The sequence below is a fragment of the Diadema antillarum genome, unplaced genomic scaffold (assembly GCF_040938485.1).
Source record: "Diadema antillarum isolate AM-2024a unplaced genomic scaffold, OU_Dant_1.0 seq00000903_RagTag, whole genome shotgun sequence".
In the NCBI taxonomy this organism is placed as follows: domain Eukaryota; kingdom Metazoa; phylum Echinodermata; class Echinoidea; order Diadematoida; family Diadematidae; genus Diadema; species Diadema antillarum.
In genome coordinates, this window is record NW_027271762.1 from 478,662 (window position 1) to 498,033 (window position 19,372).

The following is a 19,372-nucleotide window of genomic DNA, read 5'->3' on the forward strand; positions in this document are numbered from 1 at the left end:
TATTCTCCTGTTATTTCCCCTTATTCACTGAAATAGCTTCATTTACCAAAAGCTTTGTCACAGAGAGTCAATTAGTGATGATAGTTTGGTCTTCTACAGTATTTGATAGTGAATACCACTTTTGTCCCTTTTACTTTTGAGTGAATGATGAGTTTTAAATTGTGTGTTTTTTTTTTTTTTTGGCCAAATAATATTTTACAGTGTATAATGTTTCATTAGCCACAGTGGAACAGGAAAGGTAGTGTTCTAGTTTACTTGTATTGAAGGAGGCTATGTAACTCCAGGTAAAGCTGATAGCACACATGTCAGGACACAGGATATCTGTGCAGAGTGTGCAGAAAGAGCTCTGATGTGGATGGTTTGCAGAGATTTGAAACCATATGGAGCTGTTTGAATTACACACTGAGAGTAATAAGGTCTTCAGCAATATACACATTTAGAATAGTGTTGGGGTAGACACACTAGAGTTATAACGAAAATAATTCCCTTTTAATTTACACTGGTCTGAGTAGGTCATTCGTGTATCGGTAAAAAAAAAGGATAACACGCTGATTGGTGAACTGCATTATGAATCATGAAGATGTACTGAAATAGTCATTCCAAGGTTCACCTTAACTCCTAAAGTTCTCTTTGGTGATTTTCCCCCACGGCAGACATGTTCTTTGGTGAGGCGATGGTCCCGGTCGACTCACTGGAACACATGAGAGGCAGCAGACACATTCTGCCCCTGAACGGCGTCACCAGCGAAGGGGAGAATGTGAAGGGCTCCCTCACAGTCTGGGTAGGGTGCAGTCTCTGCTTTCATTCTTTCCAGATTTAAACATGGAGTTCAAGTTAAAGGATATCAGGAAGAGAAAAGAAAAGAAAAACACAAAAACTTTGTTTGTCCATCAATGACCATGTGACATGATAATGTACATTTGTATATTGAGTTATAACAGCATTTTAATCATGATACAATAATCTTATTTTGAATAAGTTAAAAAAGAAGGAATTGACAATGAACCTACATGTACTGACATGCTCTTTTTTCAGGAAAAACAAAAAGACACCACTTTAACATTTTGTTGCCACGTTCAGTAATGTAAACATTTGTACGTTGCTGTGTACATAGTGACTTGTATGAGTTTGTGTATATTCACTCTGATACTTGTTGTAGTCCAAAAATAAGAAGATATTTGAATTTGCATATTCATTCAGATAAAACTTTATCAAATAACAGCTTTTGCAACAAAAATCTGTATACTATTAATTTAAAGAGCTTCTGATTGTAGATGGGTATAAAATTTGTATTTCTAGTAGTATTCATTAGAAATATGTTCTTTGTAGACTGAAGGTATTGACTGTGTGTGTGTCGTTTTAACTTTGTAAACTTACAGGTTAATTGTCATTATGCCCAATAATACACGTACGGTAGATGCTAGAATTGTTGAAACAAACTGCTAGAATGATTAGAATATGTGTAATTAGCATGTGTGATGGTGCCCTCTGCAGTTCTTATTCATGGAGTCCGCCGAGCAGAACACAGAGGTCAAACCCAGGCAGCCCGTCTCTCCAACCAAGCGGGTGGAGACCTCACGCAGCATTGCGCCCGATGGCACCGTCATCACCATGGTAACCACGACGACGGCCAAGCCCAAGCAAGGAGACCGGCGGACAGGCGTCAATGGTAAAGGGGGCAGTAAGCATGACCTTCATTTTTATCTTCCATTCCATTCTGCCGTTGTGAATGTTTGTTATCGTCATAGAGGCCCTTGCGTCCTTTTGCATCCAAAGATGATGATTGACTGCAAGGTGAAAGTCAGATTGATGCATGCAACACTTTTTAAGAGTTTGATTGTAAAATGAGTTAATTCCATTCTTGTCAATTTGAGATACAGTGTATTTGAGATTGAAACTGCAAAAAAAAAAAAAGAGGAAGTAATAAGAAAATAATGTCATATCGTTGTTTATAACTTCAAGAATATGTCTTGTTTAGCATTAAGTTAAGTATCAGTTGAAAGGTTTTATTTTGCACCGATGATGGACTTACTTTAAAATTTTCAAAAATGGCACTGAATCCATATGAAGACCAAACTCTTCACTTAATCCTGACATGACTTTGGGTAACATTTTACCCTTATAACATGAAAGAACCAATCAAATCCTTTTTGTGCAAAAGGATGCAGGTGGAGTAGATACATGCAGAGGTTGACATGATTGCAAGTCTAGAGTGTTTGGCATTCATCAAAGTGTACATCCTTTGCTCTGTTTGACTGTACAGATCTTTGCATCCCGTGGTCAACTTTGAAAAGATTTGATTGTATGATTTTTTCAAAATATATTTCACAGATTATCAGACTTTGGCTGAGGCTGAAGGAGAATGGAGCACTTAACTATTTGCGGGCTTTACATGCCAAAACGGCATAGAAAACTTCCCCTGTATCATAAATGCATGCTGTCCAAAGACTCTGACACAGAAGGGGTTAATGCCCAGATTTGGAATGAAATAGAGAAAAGTTAGGGGCTGTGGTTAAAATCTGACAGCAGGAAAAAGTATCCCAGAGCTCAAGGAAGTATAAATCTCTCACATTTGGTAATTTGATGTCTGATATCTTCTTTCTGGATTAATTGAAACTGTGAATGAAACATCATTGAATAAACATGGTGAAGTCATTTGTACTTGATGTTTTCTAACTCGTACCCTACAACTGTACATGACATGACTTTAACATAGATACAACACTTGATTAGTTTCAACTCTCAGGGGAGAAAAAAGCACCTGTGTGTCTAGGTGAAAGTGTATTACAGTTAATGTTGTCGCCCTAGTCTTAACCAGATTCATCAAGATCCGAAACTTTACTGAGTGTTGGAATTGATAATGTAAGAAAAATTATGAGAGAGAGAGAGAGAGAGAGTAGCTCTGACTAAAATGAGAAGTCTGTGCTGGTTACGACGAGAAATGTAGGATTAGTTCAAGGGGGAAGTTTTGGTTTGCAACCTTGTCAATTTCCATGAAACCTCATCTCCACATAGCATGAAAGTATCGAGTGGAATGCATTGAGGCTGTCAATTCACTTTCCATTGTAAGCCATTCAGAGAAGAGAATGTAAAGTTGTACTGTCATCAAGGAGAACTATTTATAAAAGTCCATACCAATGTGGACAGCTTGGATTGATTACCCCCCCCCCCAGCAAAACAAACAAAAAATCATTGAAAGTTACATTTTCCTCTCAGTAATTCCCCCATGTGCATGCTTCTCCATAAACAATAGCATGCAGAAAACTCTACTCATTTGCCTGACAATACTCCTGTATAAATACTGCTAAACTGCTTCGAGTTAATAAGTTCAAAACACAAGCATACATAAGTACGTGTATGTAAACAGAAATCCCTGCATCACTGTATGACAGCCCATTTCCCTAAAATGTATGTATGAACCACAGTATTGCCTGTTTCCCTTAATTAAACCTTGCAATTTTCCTAAAATAGGCTTCCCATAACTGTAGGACTCACAAATAAACTAAAATCTAACAAGACCTGAAATGGCTTTTACATAAAAATAATTGTGTACTAATTGGGTCAACCTTCCAATGAAAAGAATTTGAAGGAGTAATGTCAGTTCTTCCAAATAGTTGATCTCATGAAGACAGATTACTTAGAATTTTTCCTGAGATGAGCTCTTTGAATGGCAGAGTCCCTTTCTGTCAGGGAGATACAGGCTGTGCGCAGAGCTACAGTGTATCTCAACATGTAATGTGAAGACGAACACTTGATACTATTCCTTTAATTTCAGGTACAGTATCAGTGTATTACAGCATCTCATACACTTTGCAGTAGATCACTCTGTGTCTATTGGGTTGGCTCTTCTGGCAATAATTGAATTCGCATTAGAAATTAAATTCTGCACTTCCATTGAGCAAAGCACAAACCTACAAGGACAGAAAACCAAAAACCTGAAACAAAAATTCTCTCACAGATGCACCAATGAGAGTGGTGACGACGGCCGCGTCCCTCCCGACCCCCCAGTGGCCGGGAGTGATCCCCGACACGGAGGGGATGGTCGCCGAAAAGCCCCGCCAATCCACAGGCACCCAGTCCATGCTGGAAGTACCACGCCCAAGAGTGGCATCAGGTGAGGGGAGGGGCGTTATAGGGAGGGGGTGTGGTTAGTTGGGGGTGTGGCTAGATGGGGTGTGGCTAGTTGGGATGTGGCTAGATGGGGTGTGTCTAGTGGAGGTATGGCTACATGGGGTATAGATAGAGGGGTGTGGCTAGATGGGGGTATTAGGGAAGGGGTGTGGCTACTTTGGGTGTGGCAAGATGGGGGTGTGGCTAAAGGAGGTGTGGCTAGATGGGGGTGTGAATAGATGGGGAGTGGCTAGACGAGGTGTTTCTGGATGACATATTGTTTGTGGGTGTGGCTTAAAAGTCGCAGCAGTAAAGAAGTATAGCAGAAAGGGGCGTGGCAGGGGACGGGAGGGGTCTTCATTCGCTCCATTACTTTCACCCTCCTTGTCCATGCTAATTAATTTCTCTTTTTCCTATTTGTAGGATACAATACATGTAATTCAAATAATTCAAACTTGTTTTATTGTGCTGTGAATAAGCAAAGCATGATGGGAAATCAGCACCACATGCAAACTAAACCATGCCATCCTAATCTCATCAGCCTTATGATTAAAGAAATGCTTTCATGTATAATAATTCAAATGTTCCTTACAGACACACAAAGCGGGGTTATCTCTTTTTATTTCTGATAATGGTGCAAAGAGGATGAGGGGTTTGAATTACAGTATTCATAAAATCAGAAATGTTTGAATAAAAAGCTTAAAAGTGTGTGTGCCCAATATTTTCAAATATCTAATTATGCTGGGTCATCAGGTAGACAAAACTACAGATATAGGCAAGTGAATCTGACTTTTCAGGTGTCATTGAGTGGACACAACTGCTCAAAGGAAAAGGGGTTCTCTGCTAATCAAAAACAATCTGCAATTTTGCAGCAAGTGGTATCACAATTTTTAGTAAGGGATATTGGATTCTGTACAATACATTTTACACCAGGAATAGGATCTGTGATGGTAGACAAGTAGATAAGTAAATGTATAGAAATATAATTCTTTGGAAGGAGGTACATTTTTACAGATAATGTTTAGGTTTTATAGACTTGCAAATCCCCATTGCAAAATCTGTGTGGATTGTGCTAGTGCAAGTTGCTAGTCCCTCAAAGGGCCGCATATTTCATAAGACGCAGAAGAAAATCAAGAGATTTCTCAGGTGGACTAGTGAGCTATGTTGTAGACTGTATAAAGGCAATTATTGCCTAAAAGTTTTATAGTTGAGTTTGCTTAAGAATGCTGTATGGATATATCTATATATATATATATATATATATATATATATATATATATATATATATATATATATTTCATTTCATCTGATTTGAAAAGAGAAACTAACAACCATACAGGCCGCTTGAATGCTTTGCTTGTTTTCACTAACAAACCTACCATGCATCATTCATGACCTCATCTAAATTGCATCCTCCGTTTCCATGGTAACAATTGTAGAATGTCATCCATTCAACGCATATCATGTTTTTTTTGTGTGTGTGCATATTTGTGACTGTGTTTGGGTATGAACATTTGTACATGTACATAAAGCATAAAAAGTACATAAAATGGCATCTTTATTCTCAAATCCTCATGATCATTCATCGTCCATGCTTCCGATGTGATTTTTTTTGTTCTGTTCACCTGGGATGGAATGTGAAGCTACACAAACACCTTCGCCGAGCATTATAATCAGAGGTTTGTTTTTGTATAATCCATTGTCAAGCATGGATGCACAATCAGAGTCTTCACAGTATTTGTGCACTGTATCTCTAGGTATTGAATGTATGCTTTCAGCTGTACATGTGCAATGTTTAAAGGCAATATTACCTTGATGTAAGGGAAATTAGAGTTTCAGAATTGAAGATGATAATATTGATAGCAGTGCTTTATATTTTTTTTTTGTTTCTTCTTTTCTTCTTCCTCTTCTTCTTCATCTATGTGTATTCTTCTTTTTCTTCTTTTTTCTTACTTCTTCCCCCTCATAATAAGAGACTACAATTGTAGTTATGGCCAAAGTTTTGTCAAGCTACAAGTATTAGCAAGAATCCCCATTAAAGGCTGTGAGCCAAGCTACATTAAATGTTTGTCTCTTCTCACGAAATACAAATGAACGAATTCAGACACATTATAGTGTGCACTAAAGGGTAATAGTACAAGCTACATTTCCTTCACACATTTTTTTTTCTTGAAGTTGCAAATTCACATCTATACTTCAGTAAAGATTGCCATGAATATGAAGTGTTTGACTTATCTTTAGCCACGATTCAATGCATGCAATGTTGATGCGAAGTGTATACATCATCATAACATGCACTTGTTATCTTTCCTTCTTGCACAAGCTCTAGGTGTTAGAACAACTTCAGAAATATTCCCCTTTGATATTATCTTTGAAGTAAATTAATTGCTTGTTGTATTAAAGGCTTTCAAACTTTCCCTGAAGCTCTTGCATTCAGATTTCACAAAGCACTGATGGCACACCTAACTTGCAGCTTTTTGTTTTTTCATTTCTGAGACAAAACACCTTTTGTCATTTAATGTTCAATTTCTGTTTTTCACTCCGAGTTAGTCCTTTCTGGCCTTGTTTGTTTGTTTGTTTGTCTGTTTGTTTGTTTGTTTGTTTGTTTGTTTGTTTGTTGGAGCTGCCAAATTTCATTGTCTGCACACACAAGTCTTAGCACAGTAGTGTCTTTAATAGTGCCTGGCACAATTTACCTATTGTGAGACTGACTGCCTGCCTTATTACTCCAGGTAAAGCACCACATGCAAACCGTGTAACTAAGATACAGTGAACCTATTTTAAAAAAAGCCTCCCATGATTCTTTGCACGCAATGGCTGCCACAGAATTGACGTACAGGTCTCCGTGATTTAGCTGGATGTTCCTTAAGAGTAAACTACAGAGCACTCTCTCAGCAATTAATATGATTATAACAAAATTCTTCACAAGAAATTAAAAATTAAGATATTAAAAAAATTATTATTATTATTAATTAATTAATTAAAATTAAACTGTTATTACTATTGTCTGTGGTGCCAAATGCCCTTCCGGTGTAACAGAAGAAAACTGCCGATTCTAAGGATGCCATTATAATGGGAGTCACCTAGTATATTTCTTCAAGTGCTGATAAACAGCATATGAAAGCATCCCTTACTGGGGAAGTCCCTGGTACAATTATAGTTTGGGCTATAGAGATGCATGTAGGCCTACAGTAACACACAAATACATGTATCTCCACTTTAGTATAGATGTTGGCAGTTCTGCTCCAATACGAATTTGATAGCATAAGTTAGGATGTACGATATGTACTTGGGAAGCCCCAAGCTAGACCACAAGCCACAACCTGATCCATTCTACTTCTAGAAGGGATAGATTTCATTCCAGGTTCCACTATCACATGCTGTCTTAATTCATTTCAAACTTTAATCTATGCATCATGTGATATGTTTGCAATCAACTTCTGCTTTATAGTTTTAATGGCACGACTGGCACAATCCCGTGTGGCTGTGTCAAATATATATGAATTTTGTGCGAGTAAGACTTTCTCTGTGGACAATGCCTTCTCTTAAAACCATTCAAACACTAATTTTTCTTCCAGTTTTTTTTTTTTTTTTTTTTTTTTTTTTTTTTGCATGTAATTTCTTGCCTGTGCATGACATTTAAAGCCTTATTCTGATTGCTGGCACATCTAAAGATCACATAAAAGTTGTATATGTCCAATATCTGCAGCATGTTAGAAATGAACCATTGCTGGGAATAAAATCAGTGCGCATTTGAAGAGTGCAAAGTTTTGTTGCCCGAAAGATTATGTGAGGGAACCATGGAGAAAAAATGTGATAGCAAAGCAAATAGGCACCTCAAATTAGTTTATGTTAATATTATTATTATGCCACCCTGTATTCTTACTGATTGAATGGAAGCAGTATATAGTAGGAAGTCTTACACTGCTGTGCTTGGGCTTGATTGATTTATAGGGTATTTACAAAGATATGTAGGGTAGGTTGATGGGGAAATAACATGAAGAGGTACCCATGCACACACACACACACACACATCTTCATGCACTTGCACACAGACACACTAATATGCATAGAACAGCTGCTGTGAATGGTTGAACACTTTTTAGGGTGTGGGTAGTTCAGGTGCAAACAGGGTTTAATATAATGTGCTCATGTTGGAATGTAACACTACAGAATACAACACACCCACCTCACCTGCATTTTAGTTTTGCCTTGTTTGATTTTTGTCATTTTCATATCATGCCATTTTTTCATTTCATGCTCATACCTTTTCACTATCATATTTTAGGGTCGTCGTCCTTTGTTTTACTTGCTTGAATATACAGTAACTCTACTCTGTACCTAGGATGTCAATGGTAGAAAAAAAAAAACCAACCCAAATAATTGATATACATACGGTATGAATGTCAGGATTTCACAAGTTACAATTTCAGGCTGGATACATTCTATCTGTGTAGCATGTAATCTGTAATGTTGACATATTGGGGAGTTCACATAGGGGTACATACATGTATACGTAGCTTTCTGTAAAATATTTCTCTGTTCATGTGTGCTGTTAGTGCATGCTTATCGATATTGATTGACTGATGTCATAAAAGATATCTCAACCTGTTGTTGCCATAGAAACCAGGCAGGAAGCTGCTGCCACGCCCCCATCACCAAAGGGTGCGCCTCGCTCAGTGGCCGACACCGCCATCAGACACCTGTCGGAAGCAGCCAGCGACACCAGGCAGAAGACACCCACAAAGAAGAGTACACTCATCATACACGGTGTATCACAGGTAATGTATCATTTTACACTTTACACTGAAGTGTAACAGTTATGCACTATGCCACAAGGTGTAAACTCTCTTGAACTTAAGTACATTGTACATGTGTGGTCTGTGTGTTGAATTCTCCCACGAAATTTCAGCGCCCCATTTCGTAAAGAAATTGATATGATAACAACTCTTGTTGGAATGGCAATTGACAAGAATCCAGCTTCCTGATTGGCTGTTGCTATGGGAAGTTGCCATCCCAGCAAGAGTTGCTATCCTAACATCTTTTATGAAATGGGACCCTGGTGTTCTATTACATGTATATGACTGCATGGTCTGATTCTTATAGCTTTGTGAAAAGACTTGAGACTAACCCTACAATATACACAAAACATGCACTATGCTATATGTATTTGACTTTGTGTGAGTAGGTGTAAGTTGTGCCAAAGCATGTTTTTTTTTCTTTTTCTTTTTCAAAATTGTGCTCTTCCTCTTCCCCAATTATATATTTCTATCCATTTATCTATTATTTATTTATTATAATTATTTTTTTTGGTTGTTGCAGAAGTGAATTCTTTCCTTGTTTGCCCCAGCAAGACCTACAATGTACTAGTATTAACACAGGCATGACTACAAGTACAAAAGTGTATGCTCAGGTATACAAAATTGGACATCGTGTGCATGGGTACACTGTGTGTACAGAATGAGGCTACGTACTGTGAACATGTAAACCTAGAGATAATAGCAATCATACAGATTCAAGGGCAGTTGCAGGTGGTTAAGGTAGGTTAGGAAAGGACAGACATACATTGAAGGAGGTTTAGATGCTGAAAAGCTATGGGAGTATCCCATATTCAGTACTTCAGATGACGGTATATGTCAGCCTGCTGAGCCTTACAAAGAACAAATATTGTGTTTTGAATGCACATCAATAAACGTTGCAAAGAGGGATTGTTTTATTTCTTATCCTACCAGATTGTTTCCCTGTCTTACCACAGATGTTAGCCTGATAATAATTTTTTGGTAAGGTAAGAGAAAAGATGGAATATCATCCTCCTTATGCTACCGATAGTACACTGTTCTTTTCAGATACATAATATGTGACCGTGCACCACAAAACGAACAAAAAGTCGCACCCCTTGATTTCACGTGAGGACTCAAAAAAGGTGAAACGGGTCAACCAAGTCAATTTTGAGATTTCCATATTTTCTGAAAGAGCTATTTTTCTTTTACATTATTTTTTAGTTTGGGATCATGAAATTAATGGGAAAGTGCATGTTAAGTAGTTTTTCTACAACCCTTTTTTTGTAGAGTAGTGAGATCAGGTATGTCTTAGAGGCCTCTTTTCATTTCTTGATAACCATTTGCAAACTCTTCACTTTCAAGTCTCATAAATTTTGAAAGGATAACACTACTTCTATGAAAGTTGGCATTAATCATGGACAGAATGTTTTTATAGAGTGTGCTCAATTTCAATTTAATCTGATAATCCCTTCATTGTTGTTGCTCCAGTGGTTTACATCCTGTTTTTTGTCCCATTCATCGCACAGCTAGCACGGTTTGGTAAAAATTAAACGCTTGAATAGACAGAAAAACCCTGTACTTCAGAGCCTCTTTTCTCGTTTCGCACTTTTCCAGAGTGAGCGCTTTCTTTGCAATATTTAGATAGGTTGGGAGCGTCCATTTGAATTGTATTATACATCATTTTAAAGCTTAGAGTCTGCCCTTTTAGAATCAGTCCTTAACTAAAAATCCATGTCTGGCAATTTTTTTATTTGTTTTGTGGTGCAGGGTCACATATATAAAACTCATTCCAGTGGCAAGTCTATGTAGAGTGAAAGAAAAAAGACCGTTATATTTCTTCTGCAAATGCTCTGTGACTTTGGGCCCAGTTTAGCAAAGTGAGACTCAGTCTTCCACTTTTACAGAAGCTCAAACTAAAATGCAGGCTCTTGAATGTGGTGAGTGATGATATTTCTTATGTTTGAACCTCAGGAGAGAACTGCCCCAGTTGAAAAGGTAACCAAGTTTTGAGAGCCGCTGTATTCATGATTAAAAGAGAAAAATAGAAAGAAAAATATATCATGGCAAAAGCGTTTACGAATGAATGTTTCCAAATCTCATGGAAAGCTTTTCTGTCACATTCATCAATCTAGCACAGTAGGATTCATGTATTAAACAGTGTAAATGTGTAGCATGCTTGGAAAAAAAAAATCATACAATGTCATTATTTTTTTTTCATTTTGTATATTCACATAGCTTGTGATGTTTTAAAGTCCTCTTGTTCATTTTGCCATTGGCGTTATAAAAGAAGTAAGGTAGCTGGCATTTTGTGTGCCAGTCAGAGCTACGTACTACAGAACCGGAGGGAAAAATGAAAATGTGTTCAATTCAAAGCGCTTCTTACGTGTCTCAAAGATGATACATTGTGGGTCCATAATTTCCTGTGTCATGATTTGGTCATGACAGTCACATTTTGATAAACTTCAAATTACATTTTTCACTCCATCTATTCAGAGGAGAGATTTAGGAGATATTTATAGTCTTTTGACCCTTTTTTTTTCATTGTGTCTAATGCATGTTTTTAAGCAGTTGACTTGGTCTTTGTTTTGTGTTTGTGTGCTTTTGTGGTCGGTGAGTTTGTCTCTTTATAATGTATGTTTGTATGGGCATGCTGGATATCTGGCCATCATACATTACTGGGTGTAATGAACCCAGGTTGTATTCGATTTGCAAACCATCAAAAACAGACACAACAAGAACATGCTTTATGAACACTATATCTCCATCTTTATCTTTCTGTCTATCTTAAGCATCTATCTACACATATCTAGATAGATCTAGTATCTCTTTTTCGATCAATCTATCTGTATTTCTTTGTATTAGTGTGCATGTACAATGTATATTGTGTATATTGTACATCTATCTCTTTACTCTAATTTTCCATTAAATTGCATGTATATGCCATTTGTCATTTCACATAGATATTAAACCATGTATGTGGTTTAATATTCCTCTCCTAAATTCAAATGAAAAAGGAAGAGTTATTCTGGTACAATTTGTACTTTCCATGCTTGAAGCACTGTACACAGTCATCAATTTCCACAGACTGAAATAATAGTCGTCATCATCACCAAGCTTTTGCTACACTTCAAAATATGATCTCATTCCAACAAAATGTTTCACCCATCATTGTCTGCGTGTCCTCTGAGTTTTGTATGTCTTTAGTACCCTGTAAAAAGAAAAAAAAAGTCTGTATGATGTGTTTGATAAACATTTAAGCCTGAATATTCCAATGAACTCAATCAGTGTATCGATCAAATGTGACATCCACAAACACTTTAAATAGATGGAGAAGCCTGCTTTACGTAATGTTCTCATAGATGGGATGATTGATGGGGAGGGGGGAGGGAGAGGGATGGATCGGAAGGATACACAATTCTGAATTTGTTTTTCAGTTAAATGAATATTGGGAAAGTACTTACCAAAAGCATACTAAAATTTTCAGAAAAACATAATACTATGTCATTTGATTTTTTTATGTTTGTGTGGTCCAGAATTGCTGCATTGTAGGTATTTGTATGAGCATTTTTAACTTTATGAAACTTTGTTTTTTCTTTGATATAATACATGTATGCAATAACTATGTGCGTGTACTCTATATAAAGTCACAAATAATGAGTAGTAAGTATGTGTTGTGCCTTCGAATGGTCTCATTGAATTTACATCCAACATCCATGTTACTGTATTCAGGACACATTTACAGAGATTGCTAATAAGAGTTTGACTGTATTAACACTGATCTGTGTATTAACATTAACCCCACAGACACCGAACACAGACTATTCTACTCTGAGTGATGAGCCTGCAGAGACCAGCTTTAAAAGAGGTAAAGCCACTATTTAATCTTAAAGGGACTGTACAGTACTGGTTGAGGTGAGGGATTCATGTTTTGAACATTTCTAAGTGAGATAAAATGAGAAACCTCTTATGAAATATGCAAGAGCATACAATTTTAACAAGGATTCAACGTTTATTTGATGAAAATTGGTTTTCAAATGGCTAAGATATCCAAAAAAAAGTGATAATAATAAAAGGCAACAGGCCACAACTTTATCAGGTTCTCTTTGTTTCACCTTGTTTTTGAATATCTCAGCCATTTCAAAACCGATTTTCATCAAATACATTTTTGATACCCCTATTAAAGAATTGAATGTTCTTTGACATCTCATAGAATGGTTTCTGAATTTCTCACAAAACGTTAAAAGCTAATTAAAATCTTCACCTTAACCAAAACTGTACACACCCTTTAGTCCTGAGTATACTCAGGCAGGTGTCCTTGGGAAATGCATTTTATAGCAAAATCAGTCCATCTGTAATGGGTTAATGAGAGAAAGGGTCAGCATTTGCATATAAAGGGATGGTATAGTATTGGTGGAGATGGAGATTGGGCTTTAACATTTTTGTGAGATACCTAGAAACCACTTATGAAATAGTATAGAGCATACCATTCTGTGTTATAGGATGACAATTGGTCTTGGAGATATCCAAAAATAAGGTACATGTAAAACAAAGCGATCCTAATAAAAGGTGGGTCCCATCTTTTATCAGGATTACTCTGTTTTGAATATCTCGGCCATTTCAAAACTAATTTTCATCAAATAAGCATTGAATCCCTCTTGGAATTACAGGCTCTTTCATATTTCGTAGAAATTTCTCATTACAAATTGTATCTCATTAAAAAATGTTAGAGACCTTAAGTTGTAGCTGGAGGTCTCAACCAAAACTATACAATCCGTTTAACCCTTTAACCACCATTGAGAGCAAGCACTGTGATTTCCTTACCGGAGCAAACATGCTCATACAATAAAGCAAACAAACAAAAAACAAGCAAACAAAGCGTTCAATGTGGTAATAAAGCCATACTGTGCTTTGTTCACAGATTGGCAGGTAAATGGTAGGCTGGTGTGTTTTCTTTGCCGATTGGCACAGATGTCTGGAAACTGATTTTCAGTGACTTTTATCCTTCTAATCATTCTTCTGTCACTATGGGTGCGTTTATCAACTCTTTTTCTCGGCAGAAACAGGTTTTCCAAACAGCTTTCAAGGAATTTTTAAGAGTTGATAAACGCAAAGCTGTTTTGAAAGCCCTTTCGGAAAGCCTTTTCAAAAGCCGCAAATTTGTGGCTTTCCAAACAGATATCCTAAACAGATTTTCAGAAACCTGTTTGTAAAAGCCTTTTGAAGTTGCTAAACGCAAAGCTGTTTTGAAACGGCTTCGTAGTATTATACTGCAGTTACAAACAATGCACGCCTTATATGACCTCTTCTCCTCGGGTCGAATTGCGCAATGCAGCTGTGCAGTGACAGGCCAGTTATCGTGTTCGCGAAGAGTTGATAAACGCAACTATTTTGGAAGCCGTTTCTAAAGGGCTTTGGAAACGGCTTTTGAAAGCCGTTTAAACAGGGGAAAGATGATAAACGCAGCCTATGGCTGTCCTGTCGGTTAGACTGAGGTAAATTACTCCACCTGAGTGGGCGTGGCTGATTTGCAACTACAATGTAGGTTAAGTTTTGATGGATTACATTCTGATGCGAATAAAAAGCTTGGCAAGTTCAGATTGGTGCTTGGACTCATAAAGTGTCAAGGAAGAGCTCTCATATTGCACTGTTTTTCCACTAGTTTTTCATTCTGGCAAGGAATAGTTGAGTATTTTAACAGGGACATTAGGTTACTGTCCATTTTGAACTGTACTCTTGCTCTTCGCTTTTTACCAGTGCTGACTTCTCATACCTATTTGTTTGTTTGCTTTGAATATTTCTCTGTTTCTCATCAGATGCCTCTCCCAACCGTAGTCGGCGTGGCTTCAAGCTCTTCCGCCGGCGGAGTAAGAAGGAGAAGGCGACAAGAAGCGTGAGTCTCGATGAGTCTGACTTGGACCGGGCGAGGCAGGCAGCAAAGAGCCACGACACCTCAGGGACCCTGAGGCGGGACCAGAAGGCCAACACCCTGGAAGTTCCCACCCCTGAGAAGGGTGAAAGCACGAGTGCAGGTGTGTCTGAGGAGTCAAGTGTACACATGAATGGGTTCATACATTGTCAGAAAAGTTGTGGTTTGTTGTAGGTAATTTTAGATATCATTTGGTTGTACATGGTTATTAGTACATTATGTGTAACAAAGGTAAATACCGTAAACTGACAATGAACACTGTGACCTTTCTGATCTTACTGAATCAATATTGTGGGAAATTGACAGTAAAGCTGAAAAGCAGGGCTTGTAGTTTGCAGTCTCCTTGGGAGCAATAACTACAGCGTAATTACTGAACTAATAGAATTATGGCAGATTGCCTTAAAAAACAGAGAGGAACAGAGACACACACTGACAAACAAATAAACACATGTGAGGCAGTATATAAAGTGTAGAAGGAATAACAGGAAGAGACTTAGAAGGACAGGGGAAAGGGTGTAAGGAGTTTTGCCATAATTATCGTGATCACAACTTTCGTCATCATCTGTTAAACTTCACTTTAAAATTGCTGAAAATAAATCTGCACTTGTGATTAACAATGTACCAGGGCCCCATTTCATAAAAAGTTGATATGATAGCAACTCTCGCTGGAATGGCAATTGCTATGGTAACGACAAGAATCCAGCTTCCTGATTGGCTGTTGCTATGGGAAGTTGCCATTCCAGCAAGAGTTGCCATCCCAACATCTTTTATGAAATGGGGCCCAGGTCCTCCCTCTTGTCAAATGATGTGAAAATAAATTTACCATTTATCAATTTGTTTGGAGTTCCAGGAGAGAGAAAAGTCTGTCTTAAGTTATAGGCTTCATACATCTTTTATGTATGCTTTGACTATATTCAATTTGGGTTAGACTCATCACCGAGGAGAAGTAAGAGGAAAATATTTGGTTTCCTGAAGAGGCAGAAGAGCAAAGACCGTCAGTATAGCTCCCAGGGGAACATCGGGCATCCCAAGCCAGCCAAGGGGGTACCCGTGGCCTCTACTAGGCAGACATTAACAGTGCCTGACAGGCAACCAAGATCAGCCAGTACCGGTGAGTACGTCGCACCGTACCCCCCCCCCCCCCTTTCCCTCATCGACTCCTAGGCCTAGGTAGGGCTAGGCATGCGAGACGATGTTAAAGGGGAAGTCCATACCGAAAATTGATTTGTGTGAATAGAAGCAAAAAAAAAAAAAATGAAGAGGAAAGTGAAATTTTGAACAAATTCTCATACAAATTAAGAAAGTTATGAATGTTTGAGTTGTGATTTTGTAAGCACAAATTGACAATTTTGTGATATCACATGCAAGCTCACTCCTACAGTGTATTTGCTCTGTGCTCTGAAATCAGTTTTCCTATCAAGTGAATTTCCTTTCGTCCTTGCACCATTGAGACAATCATCATAGATAATATTCGATACAACCCTTGGATGGAACAAAATATTCTGCCATCAATAACAACAACAAAAAAATGAGAGAATTTATCGGATTCAATACACAGACAAAGTGAATGGTGAGCTCATGCGCTACATCATGGAGTCGTCAATTCCTGCTTGAGTGGTCATGCCTTCAAAATATCATCCGCTTTCAAATTTTGAATCAGAATTGTGTAAAACTTTCATTCGTCCTGTTCCTCTCATTCTTGGGATTCTATTTATATAAATTTTATTGTAAGGGTGGACTTCCCCCTTTAACCGTCTTAAAGCTCTCCACCTCAAAAGGCCATAGACAGATTAACCTATTGTCTCCTCAGAGGTACACTGTACAGTCATGTGCATACATTGTACAATTTGTACATGTACATGGCACAACTGGTTCCAGGAAAATAGGGGTTAGTGAGCTATATTTGCCCTGGGAATATGGGAGTGATTTTCCTCTGACCCCATGGAACTACCAAGGATAGATTCACTCCTCAATTGATGCGTGCCTCTATTTTTTTTTGTTTTCATCTACAGTACAAAAGTTATCTTTTTTCTTCTTTTCTATTTGCCCAATAGTTACACATATTCGCATGATAGTACGTGTAGGTGCTGAGACATCTACAATTTAGACATGAGTGCTGTGATACAGGGCTGCTCAAAACTTTGTCTTCATAGAAAAGTTTCACCAAAAAGTACACATTAACCATGCATGACTTGGCAAAAGAAGATGCATATATTATTGTCAACAACAGCCTTATTTTCTTGTGTATGCACAGTTGTAGCATTAGTCTAGAGAAACTCTAAAATGCTTGTTTCCCATGCTGAACTGGTGTCGCACTCAGTTGTCCATCACTTTAGAAATCCAGCATCTTAGCAGTACCCCAGAAGGTACAACTAGTTTGTGGGTAACTAATTGCTGACAAGTTGTAAGTGTTACGAAACCAAAATTGCAGAAAGCATCCGTCAAAGCATCACATTAGTTAGTGTAGACAAAACCTTCACTCTTAAGAGGTTTGTGAAGGCCCAGTTCTCAGACATCATGGGGAAGCAGGCACACAGAATTGATATTTGTTAGGAGTGTAGGGAGCTGAAAATAGCCAATTAGAAAGTCTTTGTGCTTAAAGGGAAACACCACTCACCATGTTTAGGCTGACTTTGATAGAGTAGAATCAAACATGTACATGTACAGATGAAGTGATGACTCTATTAAAGTAAAATGAAAAGTGTTTGAGAATTTTCTAAGTTTCACTTTCTGTTCACAAAACCTTGATGTTGTTTTCAGTCACACTCTTTCATACAATTAGGTAATGATGTCATCACCTATAAGTCTTCCATGATCTTGCCCAAATTATTTTATCAATTTTTTCTTTTATTAAAGGGAAATTAGTTCAATCCATTCAGATTTACTGTTTGTCTTTGTCTTGTGAGGGGGAGGTTATAGTTGCTAGATTATCGACATTTTTTTTTTTCCAACAGTTTTCCTAATTCTGGTGTTCAAATAAGGAGAGTTGCAAGGCAGTCATATCATTGCTACCGCTTGTTTGGAAATGTGTTTGTGACCGTTATTACTGTTTTATAAAAATGTGCAAAACTTAAGAATTCCTTGTGAACATTCTTATCCTTTGTAAGACTTCTCAGAAAGTATCACTGTCCTATCTGTTAGATTTGATTCTATTCATCAAATATCAACTTTAATGTGGTGTGAATTTCCCCTCTGGTAGTCACATTACATGTAATGAGCATAGTCTCAATGCCTGCATAGTTGTAAGTCTACCATCTTGATGTGACTTTTAGCAAAAGAATGTCAATTCTGATGACTCACAGTATACGCTGAATATTTCGCGAGGTTCTTATTTTTGTGAATTTTGCGAGTTGGGTGCGATTCGCGAAATTAAAGACACGCGAAAATTTTGAATCGGATCCCAATGTGGATGTGACGTACAGTGCAGGACTCCACGATCGCAAATTTAACCACTCGCAAAATTGTTAGGAATTCCGGATTTGTGAAAATTTAGACTCGCGAAATATATGGCGTATACAGTAGTTAAAACATAGGACAGACATGACTGTATGCATGCAGGCATAGAGCATAGCTTACTTTTTTTACACTGTGGCTGCAAAGTTCATAAAGTATGAAATTGCCAATCATCAACTTGACATGATACCAAAAGAATCCTTTTTGAATTGAATGGTATGAATTAATGCAAGTACATACATATGTGACCTGCTACAACAAAAGGATCCGAAAGTCGGGGGACGTCAATTTTCTGAAAATGACACGACACTGTTCTCTTTTAACACTCTTCTGCATTCAACATGACTCATAAAAGTACTCGGTTGCGGAAATATTGATGCTTGTATGAAAGCATGTTGAGTGGGCTAGGAAATCAGCATTTTGAGAAAACCACCTTCAAAGTTTTTCTTCTAACGCAGTCGTGGTATTACAAAAGTTGAGGTACACTGTAACACAGCTTTCACCACTTGACAAAAGAAGGTATGCTCTTAGCAACCTCCGCGATGTTCCTTCAAGCTTCGATAGTGCCAGTGGCCTACAGACGGTCGATCAGTATACCAGGATGCCACACACTGACCAGTAAGATCACTCCTTCGTTGCTGAAGGGGGGGGGGGGGGGGGGGGGGGGGGAGGGAGTCTATCTGCGATGCTTAATCCACATTTTCGGACACATTTCTGGACACAATTCGAAATTTCGGCAGATGACAGAGGAAACATCAGACTTCAAAATTATGTGAAAAACAGAAATTCAATGGCTTTGATTGATTTTGATGACCTGGCTTCAAATTCGATTTTCTTGGCTCAGCCCTCAGCGACTTCCGGATCCTTTTGTTGTGGTGGGTCACATATTATGCGGAATTGTGTGTTGGTATTTTGTGCTTGTGTGTCAGTGCCCACTCACACACATTGTAGGCTGCATGGAATGTAACCTTTTTTTGGTTGTTTTTCTGTCATACATATGGTAAGGTTGTGATATTTCTTTGTTTGTCTCTCTCCCTCTCTCTCCCTCTCTCTCCCTCTCTCTCTTTCTCCCTCGTTTGTCAACCCTGTCATGTCACTCCTA

At 37.9% G+C, this 19,372-nt stretch overlaps 1 protein-coding gene across 1 annotated transcript in view; it reads left to right on the forward strand.

Moving 5' to 3' along the window:
* Positions 1-19,372, forward strand: part of LOC139741098 (C2 domain-containing protein 2-like) — a 95,102-nt gene that overhangs the window by 62,799 nt on the left and 12,931 nt on the right. Inside the window, exons 9-16 of the mRNA XM_071651687.1 lie at positions 654-781; positions 1,495-1,669; positions 3,959-4,114; positions 5,754-5,789; positions 8,734-8,921; positions 12,696-12,756; positions 14,705-14,920; positions 15,746-15,928. Of these exons, the coding sequence (XP_071507788.1) occupies positions 654-781; positions 1,495-1,669; positions 3,959-4,114; positions 5,754-5,789; positions 8,734-8,921; positions 12,696-12,756; positions 14,705-14,920; positions 15,746-15,928 (1,143 nt within the window). The remainder of the gene's footprint in view (positions 1-653; positions 782-1,494; positions 1,670-3,958; positions 4,115-5,753; positions 5,790-8,733; positions 8,922-12,695; positions 12,757-14,704; positions 14,921-15,745; positions 15,929-19,372) is intronic.